This window comes from Musa acuminata, chromosome BXJ3-10, assembly GCF_036884655.1.
Source record: "Musa acuminata AAA Group cultivar baxijiao chromosome BXJ3-10, Cavendish_Baxijiao_AAA, whole genome shotgun sequence".
Taxonomy (NCBI): domain Eukaryota; kingdom Viridiplantae; phylum Streptophyta; class Magnoliopsida; order Zingiberales; family Musaceae; genus Musa; species Musa acuminata.
The window spans coordinates 11483950-11503263 of record NC_088358.1 but is presented as its reverse complement, the minus strand read 5'-3'; the positions used below and the strand labels follow the sequence as shown (position 1 = coordinate 11503263).

At 36.4% G+C, this 19314-nt stretch overlaps 1 protein-coding gene across 1 annotated transcript; it reads right to left on the bottom strand.

Annotated features, from left to right (window-relative positions):
• Window positions 1–16260: 16260 nt before the first annotated feature.
• LOC135650774 (deSI-like protein At4g17486) lies at window positions 16261–17428 on the bottom strand. Its single transcript, XM_065170357.1, has 3 exons — window positions 17070–17428; window positions 16682–16969; window positions 16261–16590 (listed from the first exon to the last, which is right to left on the bottom strand). The coding sequence occupies exons 1-3, from the start codon at window positions 17203–17205 to the stop codon at window positions 16349–16351; spliced, it is 666 nt and encodes a 221-aa protein (XP_065026429.1). The 5' UTR covers window positions 17206–17428; the 3' UTR covers window positions 16261–16348.
• Between the last annotated feature and the right edge of the window lie 1886 nt (window positions 17429–19314).

The following is a 19314-nucleotide window of genomic DNA, read 5'->3' as shown; positions in this document are numbered from 1 at the left end:
AAAAACGGTGTAATATCTGGTTTGCATTTCTTATTGTCATTTACATTACTGCAAATCTTCTTACTTGCTTTGTTTCATCATTACCTTTGCTGCGCAACTTTAAGAATACGCTTTCAAGTTAAGCTTTTCAAGTTCCGTTCTTATCGTACGAAAGATTTTACTAAAACCGAAGTTTTAATCCGCTGCACTAATTCACCCCCCCCTCTTAGTGCCACTCCGATCCTAACAGTTGGTATCAGAGCCACGGTTTTTTACTTTGGTTTAACACCTAAATAGAAATGGCTCTTTATGGCTTTCAAGAGGGTCACTCTCTCATTCGTCCTCCCTTTTTCAATGGGACGGACTACACTTGTTGGAAAACTCAAATGAGAGTTTTCTTACTTTCTTTGGATTTGAATTTATGGCACATAGTCGAAAATGGATTTGAAATGTCTTCTCTCCCAATGAACCATTGGAATGATTTGGAGAAGAAGATGTTTTCTCTAAATGCAAAGGCTATGAATGCCTTATATTGTGCACTTGACAAAAATGAATTTAATCGCGTTTCGATGTGTGACTCGACTTTTGATATTTGGAGAACTCTAGAGGTCACTCATGAAGGCACTAGCCGAGTGAAAGAGTCCAAAATCAATATTCTTGTGCATTCTTACGAACTTTTCCGGATGAAACCAAGTGAGTCCATCGGAGACATGTACACCCGTTTCACGGATGTCATCAATGGACTCAAAGCTCTTGGTAAAAGTTTTTCTAATTTTGAACTAGTCACTAAAATCTTAAGATCCCTTCCAAAAAGTTGGGATCCAAAAGTTACGGCCATTCAAGAGGCCAAGGACCTTAAAACATTCCCTCTCGAAGAACTTATTGGGTCTCTAATGACCTATGAAATGAATAATGTGATAAAAAGGAAACTCGAGAATAACCTTCCAAAGGACAGGAAGGATTTCGGACATAGAACACATGAAGACCACTCGAGCATAAGCTCAAGTGATAATGAACTTAAACTACAAATGAAACAAAAATTAAAAAGAAAAAGGAATGGAACTACTTGCTTTGAACGCAAGAAGAATAACAATTGGGATGAATCGAGCTCTTCCGAAGATGAGGAGAAAATCAAGAAAGGCGAGGTAGCAAACTACGCCTCAACCACTTTCAACGATGAGGTAATCGAAATCCCCCTAATTTATTTCGAAATTACATAATACTTTCATGAGTTATTTTTAATTTAGTTTAGGATTAATTTTCTTGAAAATTACATGTGTTATGTTAATGCAATAAAATGTTAGATATAAATCTAATTCTTATACACCTAGTAAGATTAATCTTATGTATGTGCTTGAGAAGCAAGAATGTGTATTTTGACGATTTCAATATTGATTTTCAATGACGATGCATAACTTTTGAAAGGAAGGCTTGATGATTTTTTTTATGAACCTTGTCTTTGGTTTTCAAACATGATGTATGGTTTTGACATATGAACAAAATTTGAGCATGCTAAGATAAAGTTAATCATATAAACTAAAACTAAAGAAGTTTTAGTTATCTATAAGAATCATTCAAAATTATGTTCAATAAAAAAAGTAAAATGATGGAATGAAAATATTAAATGTTTTAATACCATTTTATGCATGAGATTTTAAACATTATACATAATGATCTTGATGGTTGTTATGAAGAAATTTATTTTTCGATCCTAAATGATTGATGATATATATATTTTTTGGCACAAAAAGGACAAAGGCATACTTATATGAAACAACTAAATAGATAAAAGTATTTTTCTTGAAAATTCTTAGTTTGATGAATCTATTTTATCATCTTTTTATGAATATCTTGAAAATAATTTTTGATTTGATGATTTGAATTTGAATGAGCTTTATCTTGATTTTTTGAGATTTATAACTTGAGATTTACTCTATAAAAATCAAGATCGTGTATCCTCAATGTTCCTTTTTAGCATCTAAGAATTCTCCACATAAAATTTGGGCCAAACCCAACAAAGTTTAACCACTTCATCGTCTAGTAAAAACCTCAAAATATTAACATTCTCTCTCCTCTCTCTCTCTCTCTCTTTCTCTCTCTCTTTGTTTTGATTTTTTTCATCATTCCTTTTCTATTCGCTACACGACCCGACTTCTTTTTTTTTTTTTTTTTAATAACTGACCAGATTTAGGCTCAATGCCCTTATTATCCAATCCAAGCCCACCTATGGGCTAGACCCAACAATTCTCTCTCTCCAGCTCATATGGTGGGTTGTACTAAACCCGCTCTTCATCTACATGCTTCAAGCTTCTCTTTAGATAAAAACTTTGTCAACATGTTTGATTCATTTGTTGAATCTCGAATTTTGATGATAAAGTCATTTATAATTTGTTTAATCTAATTTATATGTTAAAAAAAAGTGCAGAATTAACTATGATAGTAGTAAGACATAAAGTAGGTGTTGTGCTAGAGTCAAGATCGAGATCTCATTGGGAGTTCGAGAGTTCGTCGGAAGTCCGGACGTTCTGTCACGGACTTAGCTGGTTTTGCCTAAGTTGTGCGGCACCCTTGCATGTCCGTCCGCAAAGGTCAGCCTCCCCGAAGTCTCTCATGTCCCTTAGGACCCACGAAAGAGAGAACAGGTTAGAGAAAACGCCTCAATCGGGATCCACAAGCAAACATCTCCGAAAAATACTTCATAGACAATTCAAATTACAAACAGACTTTACAAACTCTGAACAGTTGCACAATAAAGGGTAAAATGGTCCATTACAGATCGAAAATCTCTCGCACATGTCCACATGACACAACTTTTATTTACAAGCCTAAAGAGGCCACCAACTTAACTAAAATGGGACTATTACGCCTTCGGCCGTCCCTCTACATGCTGTACAAGGCATGAACATACCAAAAGACACAGACATACATAAGCATTACATCAAACATCCTGTTTAGAAGTTTGTCCGTGACATTCTCCCCCACTTATTCATTCGACGTCCTCGTTGAAGCCTTTGTCGACATTGCAACTCCTCGCCTTTGTTGAGTCTTCAATTTTCTGCTCCAGCAACAATGCGCCTCTTGGCTCCCAACTGCTCTCCGCTTCTGTTTTTGAGTAGTCGAACCTTTGATCTGCCATGCTGCTTCAACTCACCAATGACTCTGACTCTGGTGCGGGGTTGGCTGAGTTGTGTTGATCCTTGTTGATTCCTGCGGATCCTCCAGATGAAGGAAAAGACCATCCTTACTGCGCCAGTCTCTCAAATTCCATATGCTGCTTGAACTGGGTGGATGCTTGTTGGAGCTTTAACGAGCATCCTCTCGCAACTTCTGAAGTTTTGGGTCCTTCCTCCACAAAATTTGCTCATTGACTCTTCTTTCACTTAGTTGTCACTTCCAAGTAGATTCGCATCACTTTCGCTTTCGATTGGTATTTCGTTGGGAAATGAAGCGGATAATCTACTCTCAGTAGCACTAATCACCGTTGGTGAGGATTTGACAACTATTGTCTTCCATTGTCTTCGAAGGGTCTTTAAACTTGTGCAGAGCTCCTCTGCTGGATAGATAAGAGAATTAAGGTACTCGGTTTTGCCCATTCTTTTAAGGGTTGAGAAGGTAAAGGTTACTTGACTTCGCTCACCTCCTCTAGGTTGTACTCCATGCATCGAGCTGGTTACAAGCCTTCGCCATAGAATTTTCTTTCCTCTCTTGACAGATCAAAACTTGGAAGAAAAGAGGAAGGAGAACTTTTAACTCATACAACACTTTTGAGCTCTAAAAATCACAGAGTAAGATCAAGATTTCGATGGTTTTTTTTGGTTTTTTCTTTCATTGCTGAAAGGGTGGGGTATTTATAGGCCCCAACCCAGTTTGAATTCCGAGCTCAAAATTTTCAATTCCTAAAATTCCGGGGTCTAGCGGTTGTACTGCCTGACTGGGGTGGTTGCTCTGCCTGGCAGAGCTCGAAGACTGAGCCTTTGGGCGGTGTCACCTCTTGTCAGGGGCGGTTGCACCTCCTGCCAGAGCTCGGAGGTGCAACCGCCCTTGACAAAAAGGAGTGATAGGATACCATAAGCAAGTTTTAAGCATAAGTGTCGTAATTATTCATGCCATAACTAGGTTCATGTCATTTTCCAACAGTGAGTGATAGGATACCAATTATGCAAACATCTCAAAGAAAAAATGACATGGAGATAGCTTTGAATACTTCTTCCTTTTTATTTGTTATTATCTTTTTGCATGAAGGAGGAAGGCTATTTGTGATACTAGCTATTTGTGAGTTTACTTTGAATGAAGTTAAAATCAATGAGAGATTAAATCATATTTCATTTTTACAAGGTTCAAGATATGTATGTGAAACAAATCCTTGCAAGTAAAAACACTATCATCCATATTTCAAGAAGGAATTTACAAGCAGGAATCATTTCATCAAATCCATTTCTAAAAAAAATATTTTTCACATGATAAGTGTATGAGAAATGTATTTGCTAGTTGATTCCATATGTCAAAAATCAATGATGAGAATCAAACTCGATATGACATATGCTTATTAAGTTCGGAAGAGGATAATGTATCGAGAAAATCCGATTGTTAGGATACCACTAGTTAAGAGAATCTGAAAATGAAATTAACACTTTCATGCATTCTGACAAGACTATACTATAGATTTTCAAATACAATCATGAAGACAAAACATGCTCATTGTTATGGAAATTTTGTATCCAAAACACATAATTTCCAACATGTAATTAAGGCATGTAATTGTGTAAAATTATTATGGCAACTAAGTGATTTGATTATTAAATTAAAAAAAAGAGCCAAAAAATAATCTGAACAAGTTTATGCATTCGGACATATTAACATTCCTAATTCTCTTCTAATGAAATCAAATTGTTCTTCGCTTAGAGGTTTTGTAAAAATATCAGCTAGTTGATGCTTAGTATCAATGAACACTATGATTACATCATGATTAGTGACATGATCTTGTATAAAGTGATGTGTAATATCAATATGTTTTGTTCTTGAGTGTTGAATGAGATTCTTTGTTAAACATATTGCATTTATGTTATCACATTTAATGAGAATGTTTTTAAGATGGACTTTATAATCTTCTAAGGTGTTTTTCATCCACACAACTTGTGCACAACATAGACTAGCTGTAATATACTCAGTTTCGGTTGTTGATAGTGCAACCGAGTTTTATTTTTAGATGACCAGGAAACAAGGGAATGTCCTAAAAATTGACATGTTCCTGATGTGCTTTTTCTATCTAGTCTACACCCAACAAAATCCGCATCAGCATAAGTAATTAACTCAAAATTTTTGGATTTTGGATACCATAATCCTAGATTTGTGGTACCTTTAAGATATCTAAGTATTCTTTAACCGCTTTGAGATGAGATATCTTAGGGTTCGATTGAAACCTCGCATAAATTCGTACACTGAACATGATATCTAGTCTAGTTGTAGTGAGGTAAAGTAAACTTCCTATCATACCCCTATAAGTTTTTTGATCGAAGCTTTCTCCACTTTCATCAACTTCTAACTTAGTGGAGGTGCTCATAGGAGTGTTAATTGCTTTTGAGCTATCTATATTAAATCTTTTTAGCAGATCTAAAGCATATTTAGTTTGACTAATAAAGATGTCATTGCATAGTTACTTAATTTGTAAGCCTAAGAAAAAGGTTAATTCTCCCATCAAACTCATTTAAAATTCGAGACTCATGGTTTTAGCAAAAGATTCACAAAGAGATTCATTTGTAGAACCAAAGATAATATCATCAACATAAATCTGAACAATGAGAAAATTATTTTTAAAATTCTTGATAAACAATGTAGTATCCACCTTGCCTTTTGTGAAATTATTTTCAATAAAAAAAGTACTAAGTCTATCATACCAAGCCCTTGGGGCTTGTTTTAAACCATAGAGAGCTTTAGTTAATTTAAATACATAATTAGGGAGGCTATTATTTTCAAATCTTGAAAGTTATTTAACATAAACTTCTTCAGAAATAAAGCCATTAAGAAAATTGCTTTTAACATCCATTTGAAATAACTTAAAATTATTATTACTAGCATAGGCAAGGAGCATCCTTATGGCTTCTAATCTAGCCACAAGAGCGAAGGTTTCTTCGTAATTGATACATTCTTCTTGGTTGAAACCTTTGGCCACTAATCTAGCCTTGTTTCTAACCACGATACCATATTGATCTTGCTTGTTTCTAAAGACCCATTTAGTACCAATAACTAAATGATCATTTGACCTAGGAACAAGCTTCCACACCTCATTTCTCTCAAATTGATTTAACTCATTTTGCATTGCGATAATCCATGAATCATCTTTCATGGCTTCGTCAATACTTTTAGGTTCAATTTGGGAGAGAAAAGCGACATTGACACAAAAATTTTTAAGAGAAGAACGTGTTTGAACCCCCTTATATGTGTCTCCTAGGATGAGCTCCTTAGGATGAGCATCTACATACTTCCAATCCTTGGGTAAGGATGTTTTGGAAGCGGATGCATCTAAGTTGCTAGTTGGAGAAGGGGTTTCATTTAAATTCAAAGAATTAAAATTAACATCATCATCAAAATCATTTTTCTTGATTTCAGAAATCTTATTGAAAACAACATGGATGGATTCTTCTATAATTAAAGTTCTTTTATTGAAGATACGAAAAGCTTTAGAAATCAAAGAATAACCAAGAAAAATTCCTTCATCGGATTTAGGATCAAATTTTCCTAAGGCATCTTTTTCATTCAAGATAAAATACTTACACCCAAAAATTTTAAAATATAAAACATTGGGTTTTTTATTATTCCACAACTCATAGGGAGTTTTGGTGAGTAAGGGTCTTACTAGAACTCTATTCAAAATATAGTATGCAGTGTTTATGGCTTCGGCCCAAAAATATTTGGGTAGGCTATGTTCATTTAACATGGTTCTTGTCATTTCTTGTAAATTTATATTCTTTCTTTCTACTACTCCATTTTGTTGAGGATTTCTTGGAGTAGAGAAGTTGTAGTTGTATCCATTAGATTCACAAAATTCTTGAAAATCACAGTTTTAAAATTCACCACCGTGATCACTTCGAATTGGTGAAATCATAAAATCCTTTTCATTTTGAACAAGTTTACAAAACTTAGTGAAATATCTAAATCATTCATTTTTGTGTTTCAAGAAATAAGTCCATGTGTATCTACTATAGTCATCTACAATGACGAAGGCGTATTTGCTACCTCCTAGGCTTGATGTAGAGATTGGTCCGAACAAGTCCATATGGATCAATTGTAAGGGCCTAGAGGTGCTTATTTGATTCTTAGATTTGAAACTACCCTTAATTTGTTTTCCTAATTGACAAGCATCACACACATTATCTTTGATGAACTTGATATGAGGAATTCCTCGTAAAAGTTCTTTGGATGATATTTGAGTGATTAGTTTCATGCTAGCATGACCTAATCTCCTATGCCATAGCCAAGCATTCTCATTCAAAATCGAGAAACACATTTCATTGCAAAGATCATTGATGTCAATGGTGTATACGTTATTCTGTTTTAATGCAATCATAGATGTGTTTTTGTGTGGTTTTTCAATGATGCAAGCATTAGATTCGAATTTGACGATATATCCTTTATCACATAAATGACTAATACTCAAGAGGTTATGTTTTAAACCAACAACCAACAAAATATCTTCAATAAAGAAGTTGGATTTATTACCTATGGTTCCTTTGCCAATGATTTTACCCTTGTTGTTGTCTCCGAAGGTGACATAGCCTTCGTCTATGCTAGTGAGTTTAGAGAATTGAGATGGATCTTCGGTCATATGCCTTGAGCATCCACTATCAAGGTACCATCTCTTGCTCCTAGCTTGCGATGGTATAGGTTTCTACAAGAAAGGATGATCTTTAGGTACCCATTTGCTTTTGGGTGCCTCAAAAATAGATCTACATTGTTTATCATGTTGCATAGAATTTATCATGGTTCCTTTAGGAACCCAAATTAATTTGTTCGGACTAATTTTCTTGAATGGACACTGATGCGTTTTATGTCCATGTTTGCAACAAAAGTTGTATTTGCTTTAGTGTCGAACATGTAAGATGAGCCTTTTATGAAGGTGGTTGGATTTTGGTGAGGACTTCTCACAAATCCGATTCCACTTCTTTTAGGAACGTGACCCTTATTTGTAAGGATCATGTTCAAAGACTTACTACCAACCTCGAATTTCTTCAAGGCGTCCTTAAGCAGCAAGTTCTCCTTTTGAAGAGTATCTAGATCATGGCATTTTTCACATTGAGCTAAACTATTATGATATTCAGTTTTTAATTTATCAAAATTGCTAACAAGACTATCATGCTTATTTTTCAGTAATTTATATTTTCTATTAATTATTTTGCATTCATCAAATAAGTCATGGAAGGCATTTAATAATTCATCAAAGGATAAATCTGCATCAATTAAATTTGTTACCTCTTCTTCGATGGCCATTAAGGCGTAATGAGCAACTTGCTCGGTGTTGGACTCCTCTTCTTCGGATGCGCTAGAGTTATCCCACGTTGCTTTGAGCGCCTTCTACTTTGATGTTCTCTTCTTGGCTTGGGGACAATCACTTTTGTAGTGTCCCAGCTTTTTGCACTCGTAGCAAATAACTTGGTCCTTTTTGGGTTCAAGTTTATTTTTTGTGTCACTTTTAAACTTGTTTCTCTTAATGAATTTTTTGAATTTCCTTGTTAGAAGTGCCAAGTCATCGTCATAGTCCTCATCACTTGAGTTTTCTCTCAAGTGGTCATCTAAAGTTCTAAGTGCCATATCCTTCCTATTCTTTGGAAGGATGTCTTCTTGCTCTTCATGAGCCTTGCAAGTCATTTCATAGGTCATTAATGACCCGATTAATTCTTCAAGAGGGAAGTTGTTTAAATCTTTAGCCTCCTGAATAGCAGTGACTTTAGGGTCCCAACTCTTAGGAAGAGATCTTAGAATCTTATTTACGAGCTCAAAATTCGAAAAACTTTTGCCGAGTCCTTTTAGACCATTGACGACATCCGTGAAATGGGTGTACATGTCGCCAATAGTCTCATTCGGTTTCATTCGGAAAAGTTCAAAAGAATGTATCAAAAGATTGATTTTTGACTCTTTCACTCTACTTATGCCTTCGTGAGTCACTTCGAGTGTATGCCAAATATCAAATGCAGTTTCACAAACCGAAACACGATTGAACTCATTTTTATCAAGTGCACAAAATAAGGCATTCATAGCCTTTGCATTAAGAGCGAAAGTCTTCTTCTCCAATTCATTCCAATCGATCATTGGAAGAGAAGACTTCGAAAATCCATTTTCGACAAGATTCCAAAGTTCAAAATCCATTGAAATAAGGAAGATCCTCATTCGGGTCTTCCAATAGGTGTAGTCCGTCCCATTGAACATGGGTGAACGTGTAATAGAGTGGCCCTCTCGGTTTTCGGCGTATGCCATCTCTCTTGGGTTTTAATCCGTTTGAGAGTTAACCCCTCTCTGATACCAATTGTTAGAATCAAGAGCACTAAGAGGGGGGGGGGGGTGAATTAGTGCAGCAGAAAATTTTCGACGATTAAAATTATGTTCGTATGATAAAAGTGATTTTAGTAAGAAAGCCAATTCGTAAATCACTCTAACTTGTGATCAAGTGAGATGCAGTTAAAGCAAAGATATAGAGGCAGTTTGTAGTTATGATGGAAATCAAAATGTAAGCACAAACTGAAATGTGATGGTCGTACGATAAAATCGATTTCCGTCTAAACGTCGATTCGGAAAATACTTAACTATGAAACACGTTCGTAAATATGCAGAAGGCAGTAAGCTATTGAGGAGGTTTGCAGTAAAGATAAGATGCTCAAAGTACATGCAAACTGAGATTTATAGTGGTTTGATCAATCTTGACCTATATCCACTTTTGGCTTCCTCCACCGATGAGATCACCAACGTCCACTAGAGGCCTTCCTTCAATAGACGAAGGCCAACCACCCTTGTATAGTTTCACTCCTTTTGATGGGCTTAGGAGACAACCCTTACAGAATTTTCTCTCCTCTCTTGAAAGATCAGAACTTGGAAGAAAAGAGGAAGGAGAACTTTTAGCCTTTACAACACTTTTGAGCTCTAAAAATCACAGAATAAGATCAAGATTTCGATGCATTTTTAGTGCCCTTTCATTACTGAAAGGGTGGGGTATTTATAGGCCCCAAACCAATTTGAATTCCGAGCTCAAAACTGTCTTTTCTTGGATTTTCGGGGTCCTAGCGGTACTACCTCCTGACTAGGGCGATACAACCGCTTGACATGTTAGGATCGGAGTGGCACTAAGAGGGGGGGGTGAATTAGTGCAGCGGATTAAAACTTCGGTTTTAGTAAAATCTTTCGTACGATAAGAACGGAACTTGAAAAGCTTAACTTGAAAGCGTATTCTTAAAGTTGCGCAGCAAAGGTAATGATGAAACAAAGCAAGTAAGAAGATTTGCAATAATGTAAATGACAATAAGAAATGCAAACCAGATATTACGCCGTTTTTAAAGTGGTTCGGTCAAGTGACCTACATCCACTTGCGAGGCCCCTCTTCGATGAGGCTTCCACCTTCCACTAGCAAATCTCTTGAAAGTGAAGGGTGAATACCCCTCTTACAACTTTTACAAGCGGTTCACTCTCTTACAGATTTTCAACAAGAAAGAAGGAGGTGAACACTAGCAAATTAAAAACAAGACAAGCTAACACTTTTCTAAGGCTTTTCTCTCAAACACTTGCTGCTCAAAAAGTTGTTCTCTCAGCTGAGATTTGAGGGGTATTTATAGGCCTCAAGAGGATTCAAATTTTGGGCTCCAAAATTTGAATTCTCTTAGGGTTCCCGGTGCTGAAGGTGCCACCGCCCAGCCAGGCAGTGCCACCGCCCAGCCAGGTGGTGCTGGACGGTGCAACCACCCAGCCAAGGAGGTGTCACCGCCCAGCTCTCGGGTGCTGGGCGGTGCCACCGTCCAGCCAGGCGGTGCCACCGCCTGGCTCTTATCAGCTCACTGGTTGGGCTCCAAACTTGGCCCAAACCAGTCCGAACTCGGGCCCAATTGGCCCCTACTTGGGTTATAGGATTAACACCTAATCCTAACCCTAATTAACGTGCTAACTACGAATTTAAAGACATTTTCTAAGCTATTACAAAGTCTGCAAGTCAAGACTTCTTTCGACGAGCTTCCGGCGAACTTCCGGCGGTCTTCCGACAAACTCTCGGAAACCATTCTGCGGACTCCCGGCAAGCTCGTAGACTTCACGATTTGATCTCGGCGAGTTCCAACGAGCTTCTTGGGCAAGCTTCGATCTTTCTCGGTGAGCTCCGTGAACTTCCGACGAACCTTTTGGCGAGCTTCCGAAAAACCCTTCGGCAAGCTCCCTACTCATTCTCGGCTAGTTCCGGCAGCATTCCCGACGAGCCTTCGGACTTCCATCGAACTCTCGAACTCCCAACGAATCCTTCGTGCTTGACTCCAGCACTTTGTTTCATTTTATGTCTTCATCGTTATCGTAGTTAATCCTGCACACACAAACCAAAACTCTACTCCGATCTAGACAATTATTATAAAGCGAATTGACATTCTGTTGCTCGGCACGTCATTGGTTGGCGCTTCGTCCGATTCTTCGGCGCATCGTCCTCTCTTGCGGCTTGTTGCCCAATCGGCGGTTGACCTCCACAACGCCGATATCCTTGGCACAATTCCGCTCTTGGCCCAATGCCCAACGTCCGAAGCCTTCTGCCATCCAATATCCTAACGTGATCTCCTCCGGTGCAACGTTAATTCCTCCTGCCTTAATTGTCTAATACTGATCGAGTAGACCTGCATCACTCAAAATATAGTTAAACATAAACATAATTATCAATTGGTTTCATCATCAAAATACGAGATTTAACAATCTCCCCCTTTTTGATGATGACAACCAATTGATGATGGAGTTAAACTTGACTCCCGGAGTTTAAACAAACTCCCCCTATCAATATGCCATATTGATAGAACCTTGAATTCAAACTGAAATCAAGTCATTGCAATATTCATCATGAATACTTGCAACACATCATCATGAACATATGCATAAAACTTATGCATCACATATCATGTCATCAACATACTTCTCCCCCTTTGTCATCAACAAAAAGGAGAAGTACCACAATCAAATGTTTGTTATATGGGTTCAACTTATTGCATGAAAAACATAATATCAAGTTTTATCATCATGCAATCTAACGATTAAAGATGTGTAAGTTTAGCATGTTTGGTCTTCTTGAGATAGCTATTGATTGCTTCTCTTTAGACTATAAGCTAGCAATTTTTATGATATGCAAGTTTTACTACATACAAGCTAGCAAAAAAAATTACGAAAGCAAATACAAGATAGCTTTCTTGTGTAAGTTCATGATTCTTGCTTCCTATTGCAATGTGCAAGTTGCAAGTTTTGCTTCTTTTGCAATATGCAAGTTTTCAAATTTTGCATCTTGAGCAAGCAATATTTCTCCCCCTTTGTCATTGTCAAAAAGAAAAGAAGAATATAGTTTTGTAGTTCTTTTTCCTTTTACAATGATTTCAAAATCATGACAAAGGATGAATAATCAAGTTATAAATGTCAAGACAATTTTTCATCATGAATATTTTATCATTGCATGCATCATTATCATAAGTTGAAGTATTACATGCATAATATCATATCATCATTCATAATTACATTAATGTTTCAATATAGCAATTTCTTCTCAGAATGTGTAACTTAGCACTCATTGCTTCTCTTGATATTTGCGAGCTAGCTAGCAAAATTTGCTCCCCCTATGTCATTATCAAATAGAAGGGAATAACAATACAATAGTGTAATTCATTTCCCTTTACTATAATCTTCAAATCATGACAAGGGTCAAGTGTCAATCTTATTTGTGCATCATTATATTTTTAAATTAAAATATACATACTTTCAAAAGCCTTATATTTCATTCATGCACGATATTGAATAAATCGATCGACATTATGAGGATATCATATATGATACTAAAATTTTTAACTATTTATCAATATTTTGATCATGGTACCAAACAATCATCATTTAGAGCATTCATGATACAAAACATTAAATCAACATTTATCATTTTAGTAACAACTCATAGCATTTAAGTCATGATTTACATCATATGCAATACATCACATCATAATAAGAAAGCACAAGTATTGCATGCATCATTGCAAATCATAAATGTTTCATGATGGTATAAATTTTGTCAAATTATATCCTACCATGCATGATAAAAACTTCTCCCCGTTTTATCATTGAAAACAAGAAAGAAGTAGGGAAGAGCATAAAAGTGTAAAATATTTCAATCATTTCAAGGCATTTATATCATAGATATAAAGAAATCATATCATCAAAGATAAAACCATTTGAATACTAAAAGACATGATTCATTTTATCAAATCTCTTCCTTTTATAAATAACAAAAATTGTAGGTGTACAAAGAAGAGATTGTGATTAAAAAAGAATCTCAAGTAGTAAATCCAAGAAATCAAGATCATAATTTAAATACAAACTCATTCAAATTCAAATCGTCAAATTCATCAAAATCTCAACATTACTTTCAAGAGATTCAAAATGGTATACATAGATTTATCATAATAATCATCAAGATCAATAAGATAGAGAAAAATAAATTTTCAAGGAAAAAATATTTTTCTCTTTTTAGTTGTTTCAATTCATATGATTTTATTTCATTTATGCCAAATAAAAACATATATCATGTTTAAAACCGAAAGTGTAAGATTTATTACAACAAGGATCAATAAGGCACTTTCATTATGGTAAAAAGAAAATCGATAATCTGTAAATTACAAGATTCATTATGCATAATTTTAAAAATCTTATGCATAGAACAAAATCATCAATCATGATATCAAGACATTTATCATTTAAAGCATTCATGATTCACATCATATGCAATACATCACATATATTATCATAATAAAAGGCATAAGTATTGCATGCATCATTCCAAATTATAAATATTTCAAATCATAATGGTATTAATTTGTCAAATTGCATCCTACCATGCATGATCATAACTTTTCATTTGTATGCATCAAAATAATCTCAAGAGTATTTCATGCATGTCTTTATATCACCAAATAAGGAATATCAAGAAGAAAATAATTGGTGATGAGATAAACATTTCATGAATATAAGGAATTACATAAAAATTTTATCATGAAGGATTAGAACATGTGAATACCAGAAGACATGATTTCTTTTTGAAAAACCTACTCATTAATAATCAAAAGAAAATCTTAGGAGATCGATTAATGAAAAATCTTGATTCATAATAAATCTTAATTTGTAAATATCACGGAATCAAGATCATGGTTTTAGATAAAATTCATTCAATCTTAATTCAAGTATATAAAATTTCTCAATTCATTATGAATCATAAAAAGAATTGTGGTTCCGAAATATCACGATTCATTTAGGAAAATTTTCTCTTTAGTGCATGATAAGAAGAAATATAGCAATAATACCAATCATAATTCATTTGAATAATTATGCTCATTTAGTATGCTCATTTAGTTATTATGCTCATTATTATGATATTATTATGCTCATTTAGTTATTATGGAGAAGACTTATTGTAAACCTATTATTATTATTGGTGATAGTGCATGTTTGAAGTGGACTACTGTCACGGACTTAGCTGGATTTGCCTAAGTCGTGCGGCACCCTTGCGTGTCCGTCCGCAAAGGTCAGCCTCCCCGAAGTCTCTCATTGTCCCCTTAGGACCAACAAAAGAGAGAACGGGCTAGAAAGAACGCCTCAATCGGGATCCACAAGCAAACATCTCCGAAAAACACTTCATAGACAATGCAAATTACAAACAGACTTTATAAGCTCTGAACAGTGGCACAACAAAGGGTAAAATGGTCCATTACAGATCGAAAATCTCTCGCACGTGTCCACATGACACAACCTTTATTTACAAGCCTAAAGAGGCCACCAACCCAACTAAAATGGGACTATTAAGCCTTCGGCTGCCCCTCTACATGCTGTACAAGGCATGAACATGCCAAAAGACACGGACATACATAAGCATTACATCAAACATCCTATTTCGAAGTTTGTCCGTGACACTACGGTCTCGTAATTTTTTTCGTATTGAGTTTTTCATGCAAAAATTAGGTGTTTTATGTTGCTATGATTAATATTTATTTTTAATAATAAATAAATATTTTGGTAAAAAAATTATTTTTATATACAAATAGAAAAAATAATTATTATAATAAATTTTCCCAACACATCATGCTGATAGAGGACATCCGGAAATAGATATATGCAACTCTTGGCAATGAAGTCTCTGAAATCTCTGATAATAAAACCAGTCACAGCACTATAGTTACTCCATGAAGTTCAATTCTTATAATTGTTTCCTTGGCTAAATTTATCAGATATGGATGATTTAAAACATGTTACAGTTAATTAAGACAATAGGTAGGCTAATTGCAACAAATCAAGGCTGGCTGTTTGTATGCCAGCTGTACATAAAATGATAAAAATTACTTCCATCATTCTAGCATTGCATAACACGTGTTCAGCAACTCGAATCCTTAATTTCATAACACACAATGACCATTAGAATATGTCTTTAGAGCCTCAAAATCATTTTGATATAGTAATGATGCTTGTGTACTTTGCCTCTGGCTTCTTGACATGGGAGGTAGTCGCAGTAATATTTTCTTGGATTCTTCTTATTCAGGAAGGATTTATTGAATGAGGTACGATCGATATATCAAATGATACAGTCACGTCGTTGCTTGACATCATTGAATGGAATAATATAATAACAATGTATGATTTCAATATCGAATTAATATCAGTCGAGATTTGTTATCACAGATTTTAAGAAAGAGAAAGTGAGTGCCCTTTTTTTCATTTGCTCCAAATTCCATGTTCCCGTCGATTCCCACCCACTACAACCCGTTTCCCAGAAAAGACAACTTTATTTTCTCTTAACCAGGCACGCAAAACCCCAATCAACGTGGCACAGACGCATGCATGATTGGAGGGACCGCCATCATGATTCGCACGCGTGCGGTCTCCCACTCTCTCAACAGCCATCCGATCACCATCACTTTGGACTCCGCCACGGTTAGCGAAAGAAGATGAGGAGACAAAACACGCTTTGAGATTCGTGGAGTTATGCCAGGTTTAATTAGCATCTAATATAATGACGACGGATAAAAAGAGAAAAGAAGAGAGAGAAGAGAATATGATTAGGAAACAGAATCCCATTTCCAAACTAATTGAGAACACATACGGAAAGTTCACATCCGCCGGGATTAGACTAGACCTTCAAAATGGAAGAGACTGCTCCGATGGAGGATAACGAAGACGAGCGCCGGGTTCTCCTGCTCTCTACGGATCGAGAGGAAATGGTGACCACAGGCTGGGAAATGCTACCTGGTGGTACGTTGGGGTTGCTCCTCAGCCTCCGCCTCTCGCTGTCTGCGCCGACCTTCCCCTCCTCTGCTGCCCGCTGCCCCACGGCCTCCACTTGCACGGGCAACAAGCAAGTGCACAGGAATCCTGGCAACCATCGGAATCTCCTTAGAAAGCCGAATCTTTGGCTAGAAAAGACGGAGCTTGTGGATCGAGCGAGGGAGGGAGGGTAAAGTACCGATCCTGGCTAGGCGGTTGACCCATCGGGGGATGGGCTTCCCGATGAGGCGGAGGCAGGCCTCGTTGCAGAAGTGATTGCAGTTCTTGGAGATGAGGTTGTAGGTGTCGCCAGCGTACTCCGCGGCCATCTCCTCCATGAGCATCCGCAGCTCACGAGGCTCCAGATCGGTGTGCCCGATAAGTATCGACTTCCGGAACGCAAACCCCGGGCACTGCCGCGGCTCTCCTTCGAAGATCCCCGTCGTCGGGTGATCGTGCGCCCCGTACGCGTACTCCACCCCGTGCACTGCCAATGGAAAGAACAAGACCAAGCCCTAATAATCGATAGCCGTCTTCCGATCGCCGCACCATCCTCCTCGAAACGCTAGGCACAGACCGGATCTCACCTTGGACGCCGGAGTGGTAGGCGCCGAGGCCGAGCCAGTAGGCGTAGCCGTTGATGGGCGTGAGATCGTAGACGTTGAGGTGCACGGGTACCGCCCCAGACCGCTGCTTCCCCGACGGCCGCCTGATGAACATCATACGGTGGACAGTAACTCCACCATGCGGTGGATCAGTTGCGGCGCGACGTCGGCTGACTCACGTCGGCCTCGATCTGATCGTCTCAAAGAAATCGCGCTTCCTTCTGGGCCAGTGTGCAAATAGAGAGGGAGAGAAGAGGAAAGAAGAGTTATTTTGTAGGTGGGTATTTAAGGAAGAATAAGGTATAATACGATGTATTGGGAGTCGGTTTGATATGGTGACGTGTTCTTCCCATGATGCGCTTACTCTCCCGTTGTGGATTTAATTTTCCGTTACAAGGTTGAGATTTTGCCTGCTAGTACTTCTCCTGTTCCAGTTGTAAACGGCCACGGAGATAATATTATTTCAATGTACCAATATGGGTATTCCATGAAAGAAGTCTTTTTTGGGTAATTTATCGAAGAAAGTCCTGGTAATAACTTTTTATGGGATGATACTTCTATACTTGATTTTTATCTGAGTCTTTTTTTTAATATTTTGATCAGAATATCCTTCATAAAATCGTAAAATGATCATAATTATTTTTTGCCTAGGTTTTACTCAATTTGTTATTGTTGAATCAATTTTTTTTAATCAACTAGATGATGATTATACTTTGATTATCGATTATCTTTCATAAAATAATAAAATTTTTTTAGATAAATCAAGCGAATTTTATTGATTATCTTTAATAAAATTATAAAAAATGATGATTATCCTTTGACTAAGTTTTACTTGATTCCTTAAAGTTTAAATAAACTTTATATATCTAATTTGGTTCAATTGAGCCTTCGATTACCTATTAGTTTTGTTACATTATCCCTACTTCCACTCTACCTCCTCCTCCCCCCTTTACTTTCTCCTGCTTCTACTCTGCCTCACATTCCATCTCTATCCTTCACTCGATCTTCTTCATCGTCTCCTTTTTCCCACTTTGTAACCTCCTTTCCCTCCCCTCTTGGACTCCTCCTTCGCCTCTAGTTTCCCTTTTGTCGCCTCCTCCCTCTACCCCTCCTCCTTTATCTTCTTCTACTTCTACACCATGCTCCCGCCTCCTCTCCTCCTCCTCGTTCACCTTCCATCTTTACAATTTACCTTGAAATGTCATTATACTCAAGTTACACTCATTCATTGAATATATTAAAAACTATATTAATTTTTATATAAAATTATCTTAAATTATTTAAAAATTATTACACTCGAGTTACACTCATTCATAGAATATATTTAAAAATATATTAATTTTTATATAAAATTTTTTTGAATTCATTATGAAACTAAAAACTTGAGTTATCCTAAAAAATATAAATTTCTATATAAAATTATCCTAAATTATACTCATTCATAGACCATATTAAAAAATATATTAATTTTTATATAAAATTATCCTAAATTTATCATAAGACTAATCACCAAATTTTACATTTCCTATTTCTTATATTGATTTAAATATGCTCAAAACTGAAATAAGTTAAACTTGATCACCTAACCTATTTTAAAATTAATATTTATTAGATAATTTTAGGATAATTAATTATTAGAACCTTGAGAATTCTACTAGAATATAATTCTAATAAAAATTATACTAGTTTTTTATTTGATGATAAATTTAGAATAAATTTATATAAAATTAATATCTTTTTAATAAGTTTTGTTAATGAGTATAACTCGAGTGTAATTTGATTATAACCCGAGTGTAACTGGACTTTTCTAGGTTAAATTATGAGAAGGAGGAAGGGGATGAGGAGAAGGAGAAAGCAATGGAGGAAGAGTAGAATACAAAAGAGGAGGAAGAGGTGAGGAAGGAGTTGGAGAAGAGAGAGGAGGGAGCTAAGAGGGGGGGTGAGGGAGGAGAGGCAATCGAGATGGAGTAGGAGAAGGAGAATGATAAAAAAGAGGAGGAAAAAGGGGGAGAGGGAGAAAGAAGCTAATGGGGAGTAGGGGGGAGGTGATGGAGTGGGAGGAGAAGGATGTGGGAAGAGGAGTTGAAGATGGTTTATAAGTTGATGGAAGGGATCCGACCTAAATCGACCTAGCTCAAATCAACATTCTAATCAGACCAAACCATCAGGTGCAATGATTGATCTTGAAATAGCTTGATTTAAGAGTATTATCAATATTTTAAATAAA

Bases quoted from the DNA above. Each gene is read 5' to 3' on its own strand.
- LOC135650774 (XM_065170357.1), bottom strand. From the start codon at position 17,205: ATGATGTTCATCAGGCGGCCGTCGGGGAAGCAGCGGTCTGGGGCGGTA. The intron at 16,970-17,069 runs GTGAGATCCGGT...TTCCATTGGCAG, and splicing joins CTACCACTCCGGCGTCCAAG to TGCACGGGGTGGAGTACGCG. The intron at 16,591-16,681 runs GTACTTTACCCT...GATGGTTGCCAG, and splicing joins CAACCGCCTAGCCAGGATCG to GATTCCTGTGCACTTGCTTG.